The sequence below is a fragment of the Gorilla gorilla genome, chromosome 1, assembly GCF_029281585.2.
Source record: "Gorilla gorilla gorilla isolate KB3781 chromosome 1, NHGRI_mGorGor1-v2.1_pri, whole genome shotgun sequence".
NCBI lineage: Eukaryota > Metazoa > Chordata > Mammalia > Primates > Hominidae > Gorilla > Gorilla gorilla.
This window is the reverse complement of record NC_073224.2, coordinates 101,444,386-101,468,402: the sequence shown is the minus strand read 5'-3', so window position 1 is coordinate 101,468,402 and position 24,017 is coordinate 101,444,386. Positions and strand designations below refer to the sequence as shown.

The 24,017-nt window shown below is 43.3% G+C and overlaps 1 protein-coding gene and 1 non-coding gene across 6 annotated transcripts in view; both read right to left on the bottom strand.

Annotated features, from left to right (window-relative positions):
• ASH1L (ASH1 like histone lysine methyltransferase) overlaps nucleotides 1-24,017 on the bottom strand; it is a 230,256-nt gene that overhangs the window by 16,132 nt on the left and 190,107 nt on the right. For all 5 annotated transcript variants that reach the window (XM_063694310.1, XM_063694311.1, XM_063694317.1 and 2 more), the window contains 7 exons: nucleotides 19,221-19,427; nucleotides 18,948-19,094; nucleotides 8,733-8,841; nucleotides 6,019-6,183; nucleotides 5,750-5,844; nucleotides 2,933-3,090; nucleotides 1,150-1,302 (listed from right to left, as the gene is read on the bottom strand). In XM_063694310.1, the coding sequence (XP_063550380.1) occupies nucleotides 1,150-1,302; nucleotides 2,933-3,090; nucleotides 5,750-5,844; nucleotides 6,019-6,183; nucleotides 8,733-8,841; nucleotides 18,948-19,094; nucleotides 19,221-19,427 (1,034 nt within the window). The remainder of the gene's footprint in view (nucleotides 1-1,149; nucleotides 1,303-2,932; nucleotides 3,091-5,749; nucleotides 5,845-6,018; nucleotides 6,184-8,732; nucleotides 8,842-18,947; nucleotides 19,095-19,220; nucleotides 19,428-24,017) is intronic.
• On the bottom strand, nucleotides 7,145-7,251 carry LOC115932138 (U6 spliceosomal RNA). The gene has a single exon (XR_004068466.1). It is a non-coding gene; the product is annotated as a U6 spliceosomal RNA (small nuclear RNA).

The window sequence follows — 24,017 nt, the reverse complement described above, 5'->3', positions numbered from 1 at the left end:
ACCAAAAAAATAAAGGCCGGGCATGGTGGCTCACGCCTGTAATCCCATCACTTTGGGAGGCCGAGGCAGGTGGATCACGAGGTCAGGAGTTCAAGACCAGCCTGGCCAATATGGTGAAACACTGTCTCTACTAAAAAATACAAAACTTAGGCAGGTGTGGTGGTGTGCGCCTGTAGTCCCAGCTACTCAAGAAGGCTGAGGCAGGAGAATCGCTGGAACCCAGGAGGTGGAGGTTGCAGTGAGCCGAGATCATGCCACTGCACTCCAGCCTGCGCGACAGAGTGAGACTTTGTCTCAAAAAAAAAAAAGTAAAATAAAATAAATAAATAAATAAATAAATTACTATTACTCTGTTGGGTATGGATCCAATTAAATTCCAGATATTGAATAATTTAGTACTGTACTGTGAATATTTTCCGTAATTGATTTTTCCTGTAACAGTTACTCTGTATTATGAAAATGGAATTTACGGTGAGGGGCCACTTCTCATTTGCTACCATACTTAATTTCTGGCAATTTCACTAGCAGAGTAAAAGAGCCTGTGTTTCATGCTCAGAATGCAGTGACATGGTAGACATACTTACTGCAGTTTCATGTTCGGTGAGATGAGCCTACTTGAGAATGCAAGACAGACATGGTAGCTCATGCTTATAATCCCAGAACTTTGGGAGGTCGAGGCAGAAGGATCGCTTGAGGCCAGGAGTTCAAGACCAGCCTGGGCAACATAGCGAGACCTCCATCTCAAAAAAAAAAAAAAAAAAAAGACAGAATGCAGAGAGTGTGATTTATTTTGGGAATGTAAATGGAATAGGTGCCTCAAAATTCAAAACTTTACATCTTACATCTTAGGGCAGTTTGGTCCCCATTTTTCTCTTTATATCCTTAGGTTAAGAAAACTGCAAAAAGCCACTATAATATGAAGATAATCAGGAGACAGAAAAAGAAATGAAAAAGAAAAGAAATGCCCATGAGCAGTAGCTCATACCTGTAATCCCAGCACTTTGGGAGGCCTAGACAGAAGGATCACTTGAGCCCAGGAGTCTGAGACTAGCCTGGGCAATATAGCAAGACCCTATCTCTATTTATTTAAAAAAAAAAAAAGAAAAAGAAAAAGAAAAAAAGAACGAATTTGAAGGTGGTTATAGTCACCTTTATAAGAGATGATACCATCACAAATTTCTTTGAAGATCTGGGCTAGGCGGGCTGCCCGAGCCACTTCAATATTTTCCTCTGCAGCTGCCAACCGTCTTGTTCGAACAGATCGAGCTGTCTGCAGGGCAGAGAACTGGGTCATGAAGACATCTGGAAGAATAAAGTGAAAATTAAGTTACAGGAAACAAGGAGCTCTACATGTCTTTCTCTTTCCCAATGGATTCCTGCCATTTGCTCTATTTTCCTCTGAAGTGATTAGGTAGATTAGTGGGCACAGAGTTCTTTCTATCTTCTGTAATGAAAAATCAGGAAACACTGGAATTTACTGGAGACAAAATGCTGCAAGAGGGACCTTAGCTTAGTGCTCAAATGCAATACAGTATAGCAGTTGTAAGTCTGGGCTTCAAAATGAATCTATCAGCATCTGAATTCTGGCGTCACTGCTTATTAGTTGTGTGATCTTGGGCAAGTTATTTAACCCATGTGTCAGCTTCTCAAACATAAAATGAGAACAATGGTAGTACTTCCCTCATAAGGAAATAACGCAGGTTAAATGAGATAATGCTTTTAATGTGTGTAGCTCAGTGTCTGACATGTAAGCACTCTGTAAATGGTATCTGTTATTATTAGAAGTAAACTAGTTAGGATATAAGTTCAAAGAATTTATGCCAATCAAATCATTGACAGGATGTACGATTCTGGGCAAATTTTTAAATCTATCTAGTTAGCATTCAGCATATCCCTCACACATCACACAGAATTGCTTCTACCTTTTGAGGGGAAGAAGGAAAGGATTAAAAAAAAGAGCATGACCTTTTGAACACTCTGTTTTCAGTTAGAAAGGATGCTTGGACATGCTAGTTCCTCTGCTTTCAGTCTCTTCTGGATAATATCTGAACTCAGGAGTGCTGTTATATTATTAATGCATGAAGGTTACAAAAAGGAAATCTGATGGTTTGTGAGTACAGTGCTAATCTGAATGTGAGAAAAAAAGGTCTTCAAACTGATAATGACCCGTCCCCCACTGAATCTGAATGTGAGAAATGACCCATCCCCAGCTGAATCTAAATGTGAGATAAAAAGGTCTTCAAACTGATAATGACCCATCCACCCACTGATAATTACCCATCCCCCACCCCAATTTCCCCAGTGGATTTGGTATCACTATTTACTCTGTCTGCAAGTTATTTTCAAGGTAGGAAGTAACAAAGAGGGCCCACTATCTATCTGATACCTAATGACTATTTCAGACTATAGGTCATGTTTGAAAGGCTGTAGAAGGAGGTTTCTTTCTATTCCCTAAAGAGAGGAAAGCTGAAGAACTGGGATGGATAGGTTATTACTGACTGATGTGTACATATTAGGATCATAACTTTTTTGGTCAATACTAAAAGGAGTTGTTAAATAGATTATCTGCTGGAAAGCAACTAAAATAAATTAATAGAAATTCGGCTGAGTGTGGTGGCTTACGCCTGTAATCCCAACACTTTGGGAGGCCGAGGCAGGCAAATCACCTTGATTCCAAGGCAGGAGGTCAGGAGTTCGAGACCAGCCTGGCCAACATGGCAAAACCCCCTCTCTACTAAAAATACAAAAATTAGCCGGGCATGGTGGCGGGCGCCTGTAATCCCAGCTACTCAGGAGGCTGAGGCAGGATAATTGCTTGAACCCAGGAGGCAGAGGTTGCAGTGAGCCTAGATCATGCCATTGCACTCCAGTCTGGGCAACAAGAGTGAAACTCTGTCTCAAAAAAAAGAAAGAAATGTTTCAAATGCCTTACCAGACTTGATATTCCCATCATCTCGGCAGATCCCATTCCAACGGGTATATAATGATGCTGAGTGAATATTATCACTGGTGTGCTTTACTTCCTCCTGTTTTTGACGAATCTTCTCCCAGTTTCGGACCAAGAATACATGATGCTTTAATACAAAGTTCCTGCAAGGAAGGAAAAAAAATCTTCCTTTGTTCATTAATTAAATAAGCATGTATTACATGTCTATTCTATGGAAGCCATTGTTAGATGATATACGTGAATTGAGCTGTTGTAAAGAGAATTATATGGGCAAAGCATTACTCAATTTTGTATCTTCAATTTTTTTACATTACATAAAACACATAATATTTACATACATCTGGCAAACAACAATTAAAGGCTGCAAAAATGCTGGCAAGTGAAACAGCCTGACCAGAAGGCAGAGATTTATTTGTACAAATTCTAAATATAGTTGTCAAGATGAAGTAGGGTCTCAGGATCAGCTATAACAAGGAGAAATGGACTGGCAAATGAAGGCAAAGACACATAAGATGGATACACACTGGGCAAACTATGTTAGGTGCAGTGCTGCCATATGGTTCCCTAAACTTACTACTTTTTTTTTGAGTCAACGTCTCCCTCTGTTGCCTAGGCTGGAGTACAGTGGCATGATCTCAGCTCACTGCAACCTCCGCTTCCAGGGTTCAAGCGATTCTCTCAGCCTCCTGAGTAGCTGGGGTTATAGGTGCCTGCCACCACGCCCAGCTAATTTTTGTATTTTTAGTAGAGATGGGGTTTCCCCATGTTGGCCAGGCTGGTCTTGAACTCCTGACATCAGGTGATCCACCCGCCTTGGCCTCCCAAAGTGCTGGGATTATAGTGGTGGCGTGAGCCACCGTGCCTGGCCCTGGTTCCCTAAACTTAAATGAATTATGTGTATGTTGACTGATCCTATACAATTTTGATGATTCCATTATTCAATTTCCACAACAGGACATATGTAAATAGATGTGATCTTGGATAAATCTCAAGGTATGTGTCTCACTTCTCACTTAAATGAAGATTAGACTAATTTTCTAGTTCCTGCACATTGGAATCCCCTGGGAGACTTTAAAAACTACTGATACCTGGGTTCTACCTCTGCAAATTCTCATTTAAGTGGTCTAGGGTGTGGCCTGGGCCTTGGGAGTTTTTCAAAGTTCCCCATGCTAATAGGCAGCCAAAGTAGAGAACCACTGGACTGGTTTTTCCGAAATTTAAAATTTCTACAACTCAAAGGGAAATAGAATGAAAGGGGCTAAAATTACACAATGGTTATAAATAAAGATAAACTTCCAACAAATAGGACATACTCACTTGCTTGCTTCTGAAAGGGACAATTCTTATCTGAATACAGGGAACAGCAGAAATTACCACTAAAGATCCTTTCTACTGCTCTGTTAATATGTCAACAAAGCAGGTATTCTGTTTTTTTTTTTTTTGCTTTTTGTTTTTTTTTGTTTTTTGAGACGGAGTTTTGCTCTTGCTGCCCAGGCTAGAGTGCAATGGCGTGATCTTGGTTCACTGCAACCTCCACCTCCTGGGTTCAAGCAGTTCTCCTGCCTCAGCCTCCTGAGTAGCTGAGATTACAGGCATGCACCACCATGCCTGGCTAATTTTGTATTTTTAGTAGAGACAGGGTTTCTCCATGTTGGCCAGGCTGGCCGCAAACTCCCGACCTCAGGTGATCCGCCTGCCTTGGCCTCCCAAAGTGGTGGGATTACAGGTGTGAGCCACTGCGCCCTGCCAAAGCAGGTATTCTTAATTTTTTCTCTACTGCGGACTCCTTTGACAGTCTGATGAAGCCTATGGAACCATTCTCTGAACAATTATTTTTAAATTACTTCAAAAAATTTAAATTATTGGCCAGGCGTGGAGGCTCACGCCTGTAATCCCAGCACTTTGGGAGGCCGAGGCAGGTGGATCACAAGGTCAGGAGATTGAGACCATCCTGGCTAACATGGTGAAACCCTGTCTCTACTAAAAAATATAAAAAATTAGCCAGGTGTGGTGGCACGTGCCTGTAGTCCCAGCTACTCGGGAGGCTGAGGCAGGAGAATGGTGTGAACCCAGGAGGCGGAGCTTGCAGTGAGCCAAGATCGCATCACTGCACTACTGCACTCCAGCCTGGGCCACACAGCGAGACTCCGTCTCAAAAAAAAAAAACCAAGGTCTTTCCATGTTGCCGAAGATGGTCTTGAATTCCTGGGCTCAAGTAATTTTCCTGCCTCAGCCTCCTGAGTAGATGGGTCTACAGGGATATGTGGAAATGTTATTTCATTTAGAAATTAGGGAACATAAGATGGTTTGGTGTGCTGGCTCGTATCTGTAATCCCAATGCCTTGGGAGGTCGGGGCAGGAGGATAGCTTGAGCCCAGGAGTTTAGGACCAACCTGGGCAACATAGTGAGACCTTGTCTCTACAAAAAATTAAAAAAAAAAAAAAAAATTAGCCAGGTGTGGTGGCACGTGCCTGCAGCCCCAGGTACTTGGGAGGATGATGCTGGGGGATCACTTAAGCCCAGGAGTTGAGCCAGCCCTCTGTATTCCAGCCTGGGTGACAGAGTAAGATCCCAGCTCTACACACACACACACACACACACACACACACACAAAAGGGTAAGACTAAAAAAAAAAAAAAAAAAAAGATTGTATTTCCTCCATCCAAGTTCACAGATCCCCTGAACCCTTTGGCTTAAGACAAAAGAAAGTGGATCAACAATATAGAAGTTTCATAATTTTTTACACAGATAAGCAATCATGTAACTTACAAAGAACATGGATAAGGATATTTCCTTTTTACCTTTCACGATTGGACATTGGCTTCATCTGTAATTGGGGGGTCAATCTAGTTGGGGTGTTGATATTTTCACTGGGTTCCTCAGAGAGATGGCCTCTCTGAAAAAGAGATGGATCAGATTAGAGATTTAAAAAAATATCAGTCAGAAATAATCTCCAAGAATATTAAAACCACTCTTAAGATGCCACCCTCTGGTAATTCCCTTATTCCAGCAATAGCCTCAAAGCATCTCATGAACAGCTTTTGGGGAAAGTCATTAGATAATTATTCACCCTTTTCTTCAGCTTGTGCTTAGACTTTCTCTTCTCTTTTGACCGTCCAGATTTTTTGTGTGTGGCCATGGGCTGGCTGTTTTTGCTGCTGGTGAGTCCATTCACACGCTGACTCTTGCCTCCGATGATTCCTCGACATTTCTCAAAGCCACACTTACAAAGTTGCTTTGAAGGGAGAGAATAATTTTTTTATTTTTATTTTTTTAAGGCAGGGTCTTTCCTGTCACTCAGGCTGAAGTACAATAGTATGATCATGGCTCACTGCAGTCTCAACCTCCTGGGCTCAACTGATCCTCCTATCTCAGCCTCCCCAGTAGCTGACATTACAGGTGCGTGCCACTATGCCAGGCTAATTTTTGTATTTTGTGTAGAGACAGGGTTTCGCCATGTTGACCAGGCTGGTCTTGAACTCCAGGGCTCAAGCAACTCTCCCACCTTGGCCTCCCAAAGTGCTGGGATTACAGGTGTGAGCCACTGTGACCAGCTGAGAATAATTTTTTTTTAGCTTGCAGTCTCATTTACTAGCTTAAAGAGGATTCCTGAGCATTTGGACACACATTAAGTATAAATCAAGAAATTTGCATATAGGGGAAAACAACTGATTGAGAGTATAAATAGAAATGGGTTTCCACTGGAATAGAAATGATGGATTAAATTTTAGGAAAACTTCTTCCCCAGAAAAGTTAACTGAGTGGAGACCAAAAATGACAGGGCAATCTCTTTCTTCAAAGTAATTGGGCACTATGTATCTCAGACAGGTGGAGTACAGAGTAAAAAACTGTCCTCTCCTATACACTTCTTTAAAAAAAAATTTAAAAAAGGCCAGGCATGGTGGCTCATGCCTGTAATCCAGCACTTTGGGAGGCCAAGGCGGGCGGATCACAAGGTCAGCAGATCGAGACCATCCTGGCTAACATGGTGAAACCCCGTCTCTACTAAAAAAAATACAAAAAATTAGCTGGGCGTGGTGACAGGCGCCTGTAGTCCCAGCTACTCGGTAGGCTGAGGCAGGAGAATGGCGTGAACCTGGGAGGCGGAGCTTGCAGCAAGCCGAGATCACGCCACTGCACTCTAGCCTGGGCGACAGAGTGAGACTCCGCCTCAAAAAAAAATTAATAATAAAAAAAAAAACATGAAATGCTTCAGTAATCTGTTTGTCATCCTTGCATAGGGGCCATGCTAATCTTCTCTGTATCATTCCAATTTTAGTATATATGCTGTCAAAGCAAGCACTTAATTAAAAAATTTGGCTGGTTATGGTGGCTCAGGTCTGTAATCCCAGCACTGTGGGAGGCTGAGGTGGGAGGATCGCTTAAGTCCAGGAGTCTGTGACCAGCCTTGACAAAAGAGGGAGACCCCATCTCTACAAAAAATTAAAAAAAAAATTAGTGACGCATAGTGGTACACGCCTGCGGTCCCAGCTACTCAGAAGGTTATGGTGGGAAGACTGCTTAAGCCCAGGAGATTAAGGCTGCAGTGAGCCATGATCACATCACTGCATTCTGGTGTGGGCCACAGAACGAGATCCTGTCTTAATAACAAAAAATTTAAAACATTTTAGAGAAGGGGTCCCGTTCTGTGGCCCAGGTTGGCCTTGAACTCCTGGGCTCAAGTGATCCTCCTGCCTCAGCCTCTTGAGTATCTGGGACTGTAGGTAGGTATGCACTACTGTGCCCAGGCTCCCATGTACTTCTTTTCTCCCTTTTTTCTTTTTTTGAGCTGAAGTCTCGCTCTGTCGCCCAGGATGGAGTGCATTGGCGCGATCTCTGCAACCTCCGCCTCCTGGGTTCAAGCGATTCTCCTGCCTCAGCCTCCTGAGTAGCTGGGACTACAAGCATGCACCACCACGCCCAGCTGATTTTTGTATTTTCAGTAGAGACAGGGTTTCACCATATTGGTCAGGCTAATCTCGAACTCCCGACCTTGTGATCTGCCTGCCTTGGCCTCCCAAAGTGCCGGGATTACAGGCGCGAGCCACCATGCCCAGCCTCTTTCTTTTTTTGTGTTTGAGACAGGGTCTTGCTCTGTTCCACAGGCTGCAGTGCATTGGCGTGGTCCTGGCTCACTGCAACCTCCACCTCCCGGGCTCAAGCAATCTTCCCACCTCAGCCTCCCAAGTAGCTGGGACCACAGGCACATGCGACCACACTTGGCTAGTTTTTGCATTTTTTTGGTAGAGACAGGGTTGCACCATGTTACCCAGGCGGGTCTTGAACTCCCAGACTACAAGTAATCCGCTTGCCTCAGCCTCACAAAGTGCTGGGATTACAGGAATAAGCCATTGCGCCTGACCTCCCATATACTTTTTTTTTTTTGAGACAGAGTCAGTCTTGCTTTGTCGCCCAGGCTGGAGCACAGTGGTGCAATCTCGGCTCAACGTAACGCAACCTCCGCCTCCAAGGTTGAAGTAATTCTCCTGCCTTAGCCTCCAATAAACTGGGATTACAGGTGCGTGCCACCACATCCAGCTAATCTTTGTATTTTTGATAGACAGGGTTTTGTCATGTTGGCCAGGCTGGTCTTGAAATTCTGAGCTCAAGTGATCTGCCCACATCAGCCTCACAAAGTGCTGGGATTAAAGGTGTGAACCACTGTGTCCAGCCTCCCACATACTTCTTAATGGCTCCAAGTCAATCATGTTTACAGAAAGCTCATGTTATTACAGCATTGTAAGGGATAAAGTTCAATCTCCCTCTAGGATTTATTATTCCTACCTGTTTTTCCACATTGAAGGAATGAAAGTTATAATCATAAGTGAGTTCAGTCCCAGCTGGCATGTCTTTAAGAGCATAGAGTCCAATCCGGTATACTCCATTAACAGACCTGTAAAGAGAGAAAACAGAGTTATAAAGGCTGGAAATTTTTTTTTTTTTTGAGACGGAGTCTCCCTCTGTTGCCTAGGCTGGAGTCAGTGGTGCGATCTCGGCTCACCGCAACCTCCGCTTCCCGGATTCAAGCGATTTTCCTGCCTCAGCCTCCTGAGTAGCTGGGACTACAGGTGTAAGCCACCACGCCTGGCTAATTTTTGTATTTTTAGTAGAGATGGGGTTTCACCATGTTGGCCAGGCTGGTCTTAAACTCCTGACCTCAGGTGATCTGCCCGCCTCGGCCTCCCAAGTGCTAGGATTATAGGTATGAGCCACCACGCCTGGCCTCCACTTTTAATCTCTTTTCTATCCTTGGCAGCCTGTATAATACTGCCAGAGTAAGAATCCTAAATAATTTTTCTTGAAAACATGGTCTATGTTGTCAATTAGGCTTCAACTTTTCCTGCTTGGTATTCAAAGTCCTAAAATATGGCTTGCCTGTATTCCCAGCACTTTGGGAGGTTGAGGTGGGAGGATCACCTGAGGCCAAGAGTTCAAGACCAGACCAGGCGCGGTAGCTCACGCCTGTAATCCCAGCACTTTGGGAGTCCGAGGCAGGTGGATTACCTGAGGTCGGGAGTTTGAGACCAGCGTGGCCAACAGGGCAAAACTGTCTCTACTAAAAATATAAAAATTAGCCAGGCGAGGCCACACGCAGTGGCTCACACCTGTAATCCCAGCATTTTGGGAGGCCGAGGAGGGCAGATCATGAGGTCAGGAGTTCAAGACCAGCCAGGCCAACATAGTGAAACCCCGTCTCTACTAAAAATACAAAAATTAAGGCCGGGTACGGTGGCTCACACCTGTAATATCAGCACTTTGGGAGGCTGAGGCAGGCAGATCACGAAGTCAGGAGTTCGAGACCAGCCTGACTAATATGGTGAAACCCCATCTCTACTAAAAACACAAAAATTAGCCAGGCATGGTGGTGTGCACCTGTAATCCCAGCTACTCAGGAGGTTGAGGCAGGAGAATAGCTTGAACCTGGGAGGCGGAGGTTGCAGTGAGTCAAGATTGCACCACTGCACTCCAGCCTGGGTGACAGAGTGAGACTCCATCTCACAAAAAAAAAAAAAAAAAAAAAAAAAAAAAAAAAAAATTAGCCAGGCATGGTGGCACGTGCCTATACTCCCAGCTACTCGGGAGGCTGAGGCAGGAGAATCGCTTGAACCCGGGAGGCGGAGGTTGCGGTGAGCCAAGATCCCGCCACTGCACTCTAGCCTAGGCTGGGCAACAGGGCGAGACTCCATCTCAAAAAACAAACAAACAAAAACTAGACAGGTGTGGTGGCGCATGTCCGCAATCTCAGCTACTTGGGAGGCTGAGGCAGGAGAATGACTTGAACCCCTGAGGCAGAGGTTGCAGTGAGCTGAGATCATGCCACTGCATTCCAGCCTAGGCAACAGAGCGAGACTCCGTCTCAAAAAAAAAAAAAAAAAAAAGGCTTTAGTTCACTTATTAAATGACTTAAAATTACTTTTTATGGCTTAGCTATACAAATCTTCCAGTTCTACCAATCTCTATCACATGAGTGCCTCTCTTGTTCTATTATATGTAAGGTAACGATCATTTAGGATTTTAGGTGTTTTATTGTTTATTGTTTTTGAGACGTAGTCTTGCTCTGTCCCCAGGCTGGAGTGCAGTGGCAGAATCTCGGCTCACTGCAACCTCCAACTCCCGGGTTCAAGAGATTCTCCTACCTCAGCTTCCTGAGTAGCTGGGATATAGGCACGTGCCACCATGCCCAGCTACTTTTTCATATTTTTAGTAGAGACAGGGAGGGTTTCATCATGTTGGCCAGTACGGTCTCAATCTCCCGAGCTCGTGATCCGCCCGCCTTGGCCTCCCAAAGTGCTGAGATTACAGGCATGAGCCACCGTGCCTGACTGTGTTTTAGGTGTTCAGGAGTTTGTGACTCGCCTGGGCAACATAGTGAGACCTTATCTCAATATATTAAAAAAAAAAAAAAAAGAATATAGTCATTATCATTATAGCTAACATTTACTGAATGCTTTTTATAATATTTTATATTATTTCATCCTCCTAACAATTATATAAAAATATGTAATATTATTAGTTATTACAACCCTCATACTACAAATAAGGCAACTGAGGCACACAGGCAGCCACTTGCCCAAAGTTACACAGCTGATAACTTGAGGAATCAAGTTTCAAATTGACATTGTGGCTTCAAAATCTTAACTACCATGCCATACTGATAACAAGTTATATCATTAATTCTCAAAACAATCCTATAGAAAAAACCCCAATCCTGTAAGATAGGCATTATGATATCTATTTTATATATGAAGTATATACGCCTCAGAGTTTGTTTAGTTATATAGCAATTAAGTGGCATTCAAACCCAGGGGATTAAAACCCAGGCTGTTTGACTCAGCCTTTTTCTTCTTGTCTCCTTACCAATGTGGAACACATTAAGGGTTAGCTTAGATACTGCCCTATTACATGTAACCTTGCCTAAAATTTTTAGTTTTTAGTATTTTTCCTTCCTGAATTCAGAAAGCATTTAAAATTTTTATTTATTTATTTATTTTTTGAAATGGAGTTTTGCGCTTGTTGCCCAGGCTGGAGTGTAATGGCGGGAACTTGGCTCACTGCAACCTCCGCCTCCTGGGTTCAAGCGATTCTCCTGCCTCAGCTTCCCAAGTAGCTGGGATTACAGGCGCATGCCACCACGCCTGGCTAATTTTGTATTTTTAGTACAGACGGGATTTCTCCATGTTGGTCAGGCTGGTCTCGAACTCCTGACCTCTCGTGATCCGCCTGCCTTGGCCTCCCAAAATGCTGGGATTATAGGCGTGAGCCACCGCGCCTGGCTAATTTTTTATTTTTAAACAGTATCTCACTCTTGTATAGGCTGGAGTACAGTGGCGCAATCTCAGCTCCCTGCAACCTCTGCCTCCCGGGATGAAGCGATCCTCCCACCTCGCCACCATGACTAGCTAATTTTTGTATTTTTAGTAAAGATAGGGTTTAGCCATGTTGCCCAGGCTGGTCTCAAACTCCTGAGCTCAGGTGATCTGCTCGCCTCGGCCTCCCAAAGTGCTGCGATTACAGGCATGACCCATGGAGCCTGGCTGCAGAAAGCATTTTAAATGTATACCAGGAGTTGGCAAACTCTGCTCCACAGGCCACTGCTCCCATCTTTGTGAATAGTTTTATAGGTGCAAAGCCAACAAGTTTGCTGATATATACTGTAACTTTTCTTTTTTTTTGAGACAGAGTCTTGATCTGTCACCTACCCTCATGCCTGTAATCCCAGCACTTTGGCAGGCCTAGGTGGGCAGATCACTTGAGGCCAGGAGTTCGAGACCAGCCTGGACAACATGGCGAAACACTGTCTCTACTAAAAATATAAAAATTAGCCGGGTGTAGGGATGCATGCCTTTAGTTACAGCTACTCAGGAGGCTGAGGCACGAGAATCGCTTGAACCCAGGAGGCGGAAGTTGTGGTGAGCCAAAATGGTGCCACTGCATTCCAGCCTGGGCGACAGAGCAAGACTCTGTCTCAAAAAAACAAAAACAAAAAACCAAAAAAAGGTATCTTCTGGCCGGGTGTTGTGCCTCGTACCTGTAATCCCAGCACTTTGGGAGCCTGAGGAATGAGGATCGCTTGAGCCCAAGAGTTTGAGACCAGCCTGGGCAACATGGCAAAACTCCATCCCTATCAAAAAATACAAAAATTAGCCGGGCAGGGTGGCATGCACCTGTGGTCCCAGCTACTTGGGAAGCTGAGGTTGCAGTGAGTCAAGATTGTCCCACTGTACTTCAACCCCGGTGACAGAGTGAGACCTTGTCTCCAAAAGAAGGGGAGAAAAAGATATCTTCTAGTTGACATTCTTGCACAAGTCTAGCATAAACACTAATTTCCGCTGCGGACATACTTAGGATTAGAGTTGCTGGTTTACCGGTTATGTTTAGCTTTGGTAAGTTGTGCCATTTTTTGAAAGTGGTTATACCAATTTACACTTCTACCAGCAAATCTAAGAGCATTTATGCTGCTCTACCCTTGCCAATACTGTCAGTCTTTTAATTTTTTACATTTTGGAGGGTATGTAGTGGTTTTCCAATTTAGTTTAATATTTCCCCTAATAACTGTATCTAACATATTAAGCGCTGTTGTATATTTATTGACCACTTTGATATTCTTTTTTAAAGTACCTATTCTTTTACCTATTTTAAAAACTGGCTTGTCAGGCCCGGCATGGTGGCTCACACTTGCAATCCCAACACTTTGGAAGGCTGAAGCGGGCTGACTTATTGAGCCCAGGAGTTCAAGACCAGCCTGGACAACATGGCACAACCCTGTCTCTACAAAAAATACAAAAAAATTAACCAGGCATGGTGGTGTGTGCCTGTAGTCTCAGCTACTCAGGAGGGTGAGGCAGGTGAATGGCTTGAACCTGGGAGGAGGAGGCTGCAGTGAGCCAAGATCATACCACTGTACTCCAGCTCTGTCTTAAAAAAAAAAAAAAAAAAAAAAAAAAAAGGCTGCTCTGCGCCTATGGAGTAGCCATTCTTTTATTCCTTTACTTTCTTAATAAACTTGCTTTCACTTTATTCTATGGACTCACCTTGAATTCTTTCTTGTGTTCTTTCTTGTGCGAGATCCAAGAACCCTCCCTTGGAGTCTGGATCAGAACCCCTTTCCGGCATCTTTCTGGCGATCACGAAGGGATGATACTTAGGAGACCCACAACCCAAAGGAAATAGACTGCAACACTGATTGGCTGAAACTTTTGAGTTACTGACAGCTTTGTTTTTTTTTTTTGAGATGGAGTTTTGCTCTTGTTGCTCAGGCTGGAGTGCAGTGGCACAATCTCAGCTCACTGCAACCTCCAACTCCTGGGCTCAAGCGATTCTCCTGCCTCAGCCTCCTGAGTAGCTGGGACTACAGGTGTATGCCACTATGCCCGGCTGATTTTTTTTTTTTTTTTTGTATTTTTAGTAGAGATGGGGTTTCACCATTTTGGCCAGGCTAGTCTCGAACTCCTGACCTCAGGTGATCAACCTGCCTCAGCCTCCCAAAGTCCTGGGATTACAGGCATGAGCCACCATGCCTGGCATATGGACAGCTCTTAACAATTGAGTAAAACTCCTGTGAACAAAATTTAAAGGATGTTTGTTTCCCTCTACCTCATTTCTCCAAAATCTGGAAACCAGTTGATACAATTGGAGAAACTGGTTATTTTACCAAGGCTTTGATTGGAATGGAGTGCTTTCTATTAAGGAACCAAACTTGGCTTAGAGAGCCAATAAAAGCCCCTTGGGAAAACTGGCCTCATACCTTTTCCACAAAGTCCCTGTATAGGGTTCCTGACCCGCGATATCACCTTTTGTCAGAACTATGAATGGCCCTTACCATACTGACGCTTTCTGACTGATCTCTTCTCTACCTTGGATACAAGAGACCCTAATAGGCAGGAATATCATCACCCCTATTTAACCTGAAGAAATTACTAAAGATGGATCTTCATCCCTGTTTACCTCTAAGGATTAAGGGTTCTCTTATAAAAGGGAGGGGGAAAATGTCAGAAGTGTTTAAACCAGAGCGACTCCATCTTGTATAGAGGTTGGGTAATATTAGGCTGAGATCTGCTGGGTTGCATTCCCAGTAGGTTAGGCATTCTTAGTTACAGGATAAGATAGGAGGTTGGCATAAAATACAGGTCATAAAGACCTTGCTGACAAAACAGGCTGCAGTAAAGAAGCTAGCCAAAACCCATCAAAACCAAGATGGCAACGAGAGTGACATCTGGGCGTCCTCACTACTACACTCCCATCAGTGCCATGACAGTTAACAAACACTATGGCAACGTCAGAAAGTTACCCTATATGGTCTAAAAAGTGGAGGAACCCTTAGGTCTGCGAATTGTCCACCACTTTCCCAGAAAATTCATGCATAATCCAACCCGTGTTTAGCATATAATCTATAAAGAACCATAAAGATGGGCAACCAGCAGCCCTCGGGGCTGCTCTGTTTATGGAATAGCCTTTCTTTTCTTTTATTCCTTTACTTTCTTAATAAACTTCCTTTCACTTAAAAAAAATTGCCAACACTCAACCCTTGAACATTGTGTATTTTTCCATTAATTTAGGTCATCTTTATTTTTTCCCAACTTCTGACAGCTTCTAGTATAGAGGTCCTACAAACTTTCATAAGATTTATTCTTAGGGACTAGTCTTTTATGAAGCTATTGTAAATTGTATTAGTTTTTATTTATTTATTTATTTTGACATGGAGTCTTGGTGTGTCACACAGGCTGGAGTGCAGTGGCACGATCTCGGCTCACTGCAAACTCTGCCTCCGGAGTTGAAGCAATTCTCCTGCCTCAGCCTCCAATAACTGGGACTACAGGCGTGTGCCACCACAACCAGCTAATTTTTGTATTTTAAGTAGAGACAGGGTTTCAGTCATCATGTTGGCTAGGGTGGTCTCGAACTCCTGACCTCAGGCAATCCGTGCATCTTGGCCTCTGAAAGTGCTGGGATTACAGGCGTGAGCCATTGCAACTAGCCTGTAATGGGTTTGGTTTTTTTTTTTTTTTTTTTTTTGAGATGGAGTCTTGCTCTGTCACACAGGCTGGAGTGCATTGGTGCAATCTCAGTTCACTACAACCTCCGCCTCCCAGGTTCAAGTGATTCTCTTGCCTCAGCCTCCCAAGTAGCTGGGACTACAGGCGCATGCCACCATGCCCGGCTAATTTTTATATTTTTAGTAGGGACAGGGTTTCACCATGTTGGTCAGACTGGTCTCAAACTCCTGACCTCATGATCCGCTCGCCTTGGCCTCCCAAAGTGCTGGGATTATAGGCGTAAGCCACTGCACCTGGCCTTGTAATGGTTTTTAAATTTCACTTTCTACTTGGTTGTTGCTACTATATTAAAATGTACTCAATACATTTTTATATACTGACCATCTTTCCATTAATCTTGCTAAATTCACTTATGTCTGTAGAAATTTCCCATGTGTATAATAATGTCATCTGCGAATAATGGTAGTTAAATTTTTTTCATTTCTAATCTTTATACTTTTTTCCTTTTCTTATTGTATTGGTTAGACTCTTCAAATGTAGATATGACAGTGGATATCCTTATTTATGTATAATGGTAGCTAAAGATTTTTTAAAAATGGATTTCCTTTGGCAGATTTGTTAGTTCCTTTTTATTCCTAGTTTGCTGAGTTTTAATTATCAATGAGCGTTGAATACTGTTTAATGCTTTTTCTGCTTCTATTGAGACAATATATGATTTTTTGTCTTTAGTCCGTTATTGTGATAAAATTACATTGGTTTACACTGATTTTTGAATGTTAAACCAAACAATCTTTTATTCCTGGAATAAACCCCACATAGTCATGATGTATTAAGCTTTTTATTTATTGTTAAATTTTATTTGTTGATATTTTATTTAGGATTTTTGTGTCTATGTTCATGGAGGACACTGGCCTATATTTTTTCCTGGTTAGATTTTAGAAGAAGGTAATGCTAGTTTTATAGAAGCAAAGAGTTTATAAGTGGTACTGCCATTATTTCTTCTTCTTCGTCTTCATTTTTTTAAATAGACACAGGGTCTCTGTCACCCAGGCTGGAGTGCAGTTGCACGATCACAGAAAACTACAGCCTCGAACTTCTGGGCTCAGGCGATCCTACCACCTCAGTCTCCCAAGTAGCACCATCACACCCAGCTAATATTTAAATTTTATCTTTAAATTTTTGTTGAGACAGGTCTCACCATCTTGCCTAGGCTGGTCTTGAACTCCTGGGCTCAAGCAATCCTCCCACCTCTACCTCCCAAAGTGCTGGGATTGCAGGTGTGAGCCACTGCACCCAGCCTTTGTTCTTTAAGTATGTGGAAGAATTATCAGTGAAGACATCTGGTTCTCCAGGTTCTTTTGTTAGATATTTTTAGTTATATTTTCAATTTTGGGGGTACATGTGCAGATTTTCTATTTTGTCTTATGTCAGTTTTGGAAAGGTATGTTTTTCTTTTTCTTTCTTTTTTTTTTTTTTTGAGACTGAGTCTCACTCTGTTGCCCAGGCTGGGGTGTAGTGGCACCATCTTGGCTCACTGCAACCTCCGCCTCGCGGGTTCAAGCAATTCTCTGCCACAGCCTCCTGAGCAGCTGGGATTACAAGCACCCACCACCACGCCCGGCTAATTTTTGTATTTTGGTAGAGACGGGGTTTCACTATCTTGGCCAGGCTGGTCTTGAATTCCTGACCTTGTGATCCACCCACCTCGGCCTCCCAAAGTGCTGGGATTATAGGTGTGAGCCACTGTGCCCGGCTGGAATGTTTTTCAAAGGATTTGTTCATTTCATCTAACTTTTCAAATATAAAGTTGTTCACAGTAATTGATAAACAAACTGGTAAATTCACACAGTATTACTCCACATTAAAAAGTAACAAACCACTAATGCATTCAACATGGATGAACTGCAAAAACATGTTTTTCACAAAAAAGACGCCAGACACAAAAGAATACATTCACATGAAGTTCTGGAATAGGTAAAACTCATCTGTGGCAATGGAAATCAGATCAGTGCTTGCTTTGGGGGATTGGGAGATTGACTTAAAAGGTAACTTTCTGAAATGACAAAGTATGTCATATTTTCATAGGGGTGTTGGTTATATGGGTGTATACATTTGAAAAAATTAATGGAAATGTACACTTAAGATCTATGTATTTCTAGACGGGCGCGGTGGCTCATGCCTGTAATCCCAGCACTTTGGGAGGCTGAGGCGGGCGGATCACAAGGTCAGGAGATCGAGACCATCCTGGCTAACACAGTGAAACCCCGTCTCTACTAAAAATACAAAAAAGAAATTAGCCGGGCGTGGTGGCAGGTGCCTGTAGTCCCAGCTACTGGGCAGGCTGAGGCAGGAGAATGGCATGAACCCAGGAGGCAGAGCTTGCAGTGAGCTGAGATCGCGCCACTGCACTCCAGCCTGGGCAACAGAGCGAGACTCCGTCTCAAAAAAAAAAAAAAAAGTCTATGTATTTCTCTGTATATGAATTACACTTTAATTTTTAAAAACTTAACAAAAAACCCCAAAGTTGTTCATACTATCCTCATATAATCTTTTTAAAATTATTTTTTAGGTGTGATTTTTTTCCTTCTCAATTAGATGCTAATCTATTTGAGGGGAAGGGACCTCCAGATTCACTTTTTTTATTTCTCTTTGTGAGAAATGCACCAGGTATTTAATAAGCATGCAGTAGAGTGGCTGAATGAACTGATATGAGATGATCCATGTAACACAGTGCCTAGCACATAGTAAGAACTCAATAAATATTAGGTATTATTATTATTTTTTTGAGATGGAGTCTTGCTCTGTCACCCAGATTGGAGTACACTGGTGTGATCTCAGCTCACTGCAACCTCGGCCTCCCGGGTTCAAGTAATTCTCCTGCCTCAGCCTCCCAAGTAGCTGGGATTATAGGTGCACGCTACCATGACTGGCTAATTTTTGTATTTTTAGTAGAGATGGGTTTCACCATGTTGGTCAGGCTGGTCTCAAACTCTTGACCTCGTGATCCGCCCACCTTGGCCTCCCAAAGTGCTGGGATTACAGGCATGAGCCAACACACCCGGCCTATTATCATTATTTTTTGTTTCTGATTTTTTCTTGCTGTGTTGCCCAGACTGGCCTGAAACTCCTGGGCTCAAGTGATCCTCTCACCCCAACCTCTCAAATAGCTGGGACTACAGGTGTGTACCACCACCCTGGCTATCATCATCATCATTATTATATTTTTCTAGGACATAGATTCTGAAACTACTTGCATGCCAAACAAAAAAACCAAAAAAGCAAAACAAACAAAAAAACAGAACACAAACAAAAACAAAAATATCTGTCTGGGAGTGAGAAGTTAGGGTGAAAACGAAGCAGCTTACTCTGCCCGTGGGATCTGGGGTAATGGGGAACAGCCTGAGCTGCTCTGTGTAAGGTGACTGACACTGGAAAGATCAATCCCTTGCTGCACTCAATGCTTATTCTGCTGGATTCTTGGCTTTACCTTCTTCTGCTTCCTTACCATTTCTGCATTTCACAATTTGGGTCACAGCTATGGTTGATGAATCGGGCCTCATTTCCCATGCGGTAACTGTCAATCACCATCCCACTATCCAGGTTCAGGCAGTAGTGGTCACTGTGATTATGATACTGCTCAATCATCCTGTTCCTAAAGAGAAGATAAACGATTGAAAGGCAATTAAAGAGTAGCTGAAAGTAAATTTCACATCTTCCATTCTCCATTCTAATCTTATACCTTGGCATTTTATTAGAGTATCATCATTTACCACTGTACCTGAACTCCTGTTCGCTGACGACCTCCCCTAGGTATTCAATGATGAACTGCCCAGCTTTTAGGGGCTCTTTGGTTCTGATTCCCCAACCTTTTTCCTCAGCTCGAAATCGTTCTAGACATTGCACCCATTCATGCCTCTGTATCCTCTGGTTACAGCATTGCTCGCCACATGGGCAAGTGTTGGGGGAACACTCAGCAAAGATCATTCTAGAAAAAAAAGGAATAACTGTACATCAACTTACATGATACATACCTTGATGCATCCATTTTTAAATTTTACAAACATTTAAAAATGAATACATAAAATCAATTTTTATTTAATAAAAGTACCCGAATCACTAAGATTAAAATAATAAATGTCAAAAATTAATAATATTCAGAATTTCCAAGTCGGGCTGCAAATCCTGAATGCTTCTTGTAAATGATTAAGCTAACTGTCCACTCAGCATCCTGGGTAAACATTATCATATTTATCTGTTCCAAGAATAAGGCTGGGCAAGGTGGCTCATGCCTGTAATCCCAGCACTTTGGGAGGCTGAGGTGGGTGGATTACCTGAGGTCAGGAGTTCAAGACTAGCCTGGCCAACATGGTGAAACCCTGTCTCTACTAAAAATACAAAAATTAGCTGGGTGTGGTGGTGTGCACCTGTAATCCCAGCTACTTGGGAGGCTGAGGCAGGAGAGTCCCATGAACCTGTGAGGTGGAGGTCGCAGTAAGCAGAGATCGCACCACTGCGCTCCAGCCTGGGCGACAGAGTGAGACTCCATCTCAAAATAAATAAAATAAATAAATAAATAAATAACTGTGATCCAAAGAAGAATCAGTAATTTGATGATGATTTCACTGTACTCTTATTTTGAAGCACTCATGCCCATTTACTGATTTAAAAAAAAATTGTGGTAGAATACCTAATTTACTTTTTTTTTTTTGAGATGGAATCTGGCTCTGTTGCCCAGGCTGGAGTATATTGGCACAATCTCGGCTCACTGCAAACTCCGCTTCCCAGGTTCAAGAGATTCTCCTGCCTCAGCCTCCCGAGTAGCTGGGATCACAGATGTGTGTCACCACACCTGGCTATTTTTTGTATTTTCAGTAGAGACAGGGTTTTACCATGTTGGCCAGGCTGGTCTCAAACTCCCGACCTCAGGTGATCCGCCTGCCTCGGCCTCCCAAAGTGCTAGGATTACAAGCTTGTGAACCACTGCACCCGGCTGCTAATTTACTCTTATTTATTTTTTTTGAGACGGAGTCTCACTCCATTGCCCAGGCTGGAGTGCAGTGGCATGATCTCAGCTCACTGCAACCTCTGTCTTCCGGGTTCAAGCAATTCTACTGCATTATCTGGGATTACAGGCGCATACCACAACACCCGGGTAATTTTTGTATTTTTAGTAGAGATGGGGTTTCACCATGTTGGCCAGGCTGGTTTCGAACTCCTGACCCCAAACGATCCACCCACCTCAGCCTCCCAAAATGCTGGGATTACTGGCGTGAGCCACTGTGCCCAGCCGGTTTTTTTTTTTTTTAAATTTATTTTTATTTTTTTTGAGGCAAAGTCTCGCTCTGTCACCCAGGCTGGAGTGCAGTGGCTAAATCTCAGCTCACTGCAACCTCCGCCTCCTGGATTCAAGGGATTCTCCTGCCTCAGCTTCCCAAGTAGCTGGGATTATAGACATGCACCACTACGCCCAGCTAATTTTCGTATTTGTAGTAGAGACGAGGTTTTGCCATGTTGGCTAGGCTGGTCTCGAACTCCTGGCCTCAAGTGATCCGCCCACCTCAGCCTCTCAAAGTTCTGGGATTATAGGCATGAGCCATCGTGCCTGGCCTTTTTTTTTTTAATTAAAGAGGGGGAAGTCTCCCTCTGTCACCCAGACTGGGGTGCAGTGGCCTGATCACAGCCTACTGTAGCCTCGAACTCCTTGGCTCAAGGGATCCATCCTGCCTCGGCCTACTGAGTAGGTGGGATTACAGGCATGAACTACCACACCCAGTCTTAACCATTTTTAAGAGTACAGTTCAGTGACATTAGGTATATTTGCTGCTGTTGTATTACAGGAATTTTATATTACATTAGTTGAAATGACATTTCCAGGCTATATGACTAGCTGAACCCATAGTAGTTAGTGAATTAACAAGTTAAAAATTCTAGACGGGTGCAGTGGCTCATGCCTGTAATCCCAGCACTTTAGGGGGCAGAGGCGGGAGGATCATGTGAGGTCAGGAGTTCAAGACCAGCCTGACCAACGTGGCGAAACCCCATCTCTACTAAAAATACAAAAATTAGCTGGGCATGGTGGTGTGTGCCTATAGTCCCAGCTACTCGGGAGGCTGAGACAGGAGAATTGCTTGAACTTGTCCGGCGGACGTTGCAGTGAGCTGAGATTGCACCACTGTACTCCAGCCTGGGCAAAAGAGTGAGGCTCCGTCTAAAAAAAAAAAAAAAACAAAAAAAAACTGAACATAGAAGACAAAAGAAGTCACACACATCTTGTCACTGCTTTCTTTACTTTTTTTTTGGAGACAGGGTCTCGTTCTGTCACCCAGGTTGAAGTACAGTGGCACAATAATGGCTCGCTGCAGCCCTGACCACCTGGGCTCAAGCAATTCTCCCACCTCAGCTTCCTGGGTAGCTGGGAACACAGGCGCGCACCACCGCATCTGACTACTTAAAAAAAAAAATTATTTGTAGAGGTGAGGTCTTGCTATGTTGCTTAGGCTGGTCTCGAATTCCTGGGGGTCATGGGATCCTCCCTCATCGGCCTCCCAAAATGCTAGGGATTACAGCATTTTGTGAGCCAGTGCACCTGGCTGTTTTAATGGGAGCTGTTTAGTTTTGGTGTATGGTTTGAAATCTCATCTAGGCTGTTAAGCATAATTTTTTGGTTTGTTTTTTGGATACAGGGTCTCATTCCGGTTGCCCAGGCTGGAGTGCAGTGGCATGATCTTGGCTCACTGCAGCCTCGACCTCCTGGGCTCAGGTGATTTTCTCACCTCAGCCTCCAGAATAGCTGGGACTATAGGCACACGCCACCATGCCCAGTTGATGTTTTGTATTTTTAGTAAAGATGGGGTTTTTCCATGTTGCCCAGGCTGGTCACAAACTCCTGGACTCAAGTGATCCGCCCACCCTGGCCTTCCAAAATGCTGGATTACAGGCGTAAGCCAACATGCCTGGCCTTAAGCGTGACTAAAACAAGGAATGATCAAGAAAATAATCGTCAAAATATCATGTTATATTTATAATAATAATTTTAAAGGCCGGGCACGGTGGCTCATGCCTGTAATCCCAGCACTTTGGGGGGCAGAGGCGGGAGGATCACGTGAGGTCAGGAGTTCGAGATCAGCCTGGCCAACAGGGCGAAACCTCGTCTCTATTAAAAATACAAAAATTAGCCAGGCGTGGTGGCAACTGTAATCCCAGCTACTTGGGAGGCGGAGGTAGGAGAATCGCTTGAACCTGGGAGGCAGAGGCTGCAGTGAGCTGAGATGGTGCCACTGCACTCCAGCCTGGGTGACAGAGCGAGACTGTCTCAAAAAAAGGAAAAAAAAAAGTAAAAAGTTTTGTAAAGAAAATATATAACAGTTTATACCTTAAAGTACTTTCAGAGTATCTGACTTACTCTAAACAAAAATACCACCACGATTCTAAAGGGCACACGGCACACAGTGTCAAATCATGTAAACAGGAGCAGAGAAAGTATCGACTGGATTATTCTTCAATTTAAGATAATCAGCTGCAGCTGTAAAGAAGACAGTACCTTAACATCAAATTCAACCACCTTTACTCTTCCGTTTGCTGACTTCTTTGGTACATGAATATTATTGAATACCCCTCTTGAAATGCCTTCCTTTTTTGGCTTTCCTCATTTTTTATGATACTGGATTTCCCACCTTGCCAATAACAATTCCTGTCTTTTCTGGTAGAAATCCTTTTTTCCTCTACCATATTCCTTTTCTCTAGAGAGCTCATCTATAATCATGGCTTCAAATGTAACCTCTAGTTCATAATATTCCACACCTATACTTTCTTCTTTTCTTTTTTTGACACAGGGTCTCACTCTGTCACCCAGCCTGGAGTACAGTGGCGTGATCACAGCTTACTGTAGCCTCAACCTCCAGGCTCAAGCGATCCTCCTACCTCAGCCTCCCAAGTAGTTGGGACTGCAGGCATGCACCACTATGCCTGCTAACTTTTGTATTTTTTGTAGAGGTGGGGTTTTGCCATGTTGCCCAGGCTGGTCTCAAACTCCTGACCTCAAGTGATCTGCCTACCTCAGCCTCCCAAAGTGTTGAGATTACAGACGTGAGCCACTGTGCTTGGCTGGCACCAAGTATTTTCATAATACCTAATAACACATACTATAAACTGCATCCGGATTAAAAAAAACCCTGAAGTATAAATAAAAGAGTGCTCAGATAAGAGAGATTTAAATTTTAAAAGATTTCTTCCAGGGAACAATCATTCAGAGGTTACTGAAAATTTGTAGTTTCTAGAGTTCAAGGCATTGAAATATATTCCCCATTTGTTTTGACAACCAGAATAAGTCCTTAAATTACACAAAACCAAAACATGTTTCTATTTGTTGTGTCTGGAAACCAAACTAAATTTACCAAAATCTGAAATTAGATGCTGTAAACTACAATGTGAGGTCTTTGATTTAGTACAATTTGTCATTATCTTTAGCCAGATAATGCCCTTGAAAAACGAGAGTTGGGCTGGATGCAGTGGCTCACACCTGTAATCCCAGCACTTTGGGAGGCTGAGGCAAGAGGATCACCTGAGGTCAGGAGTT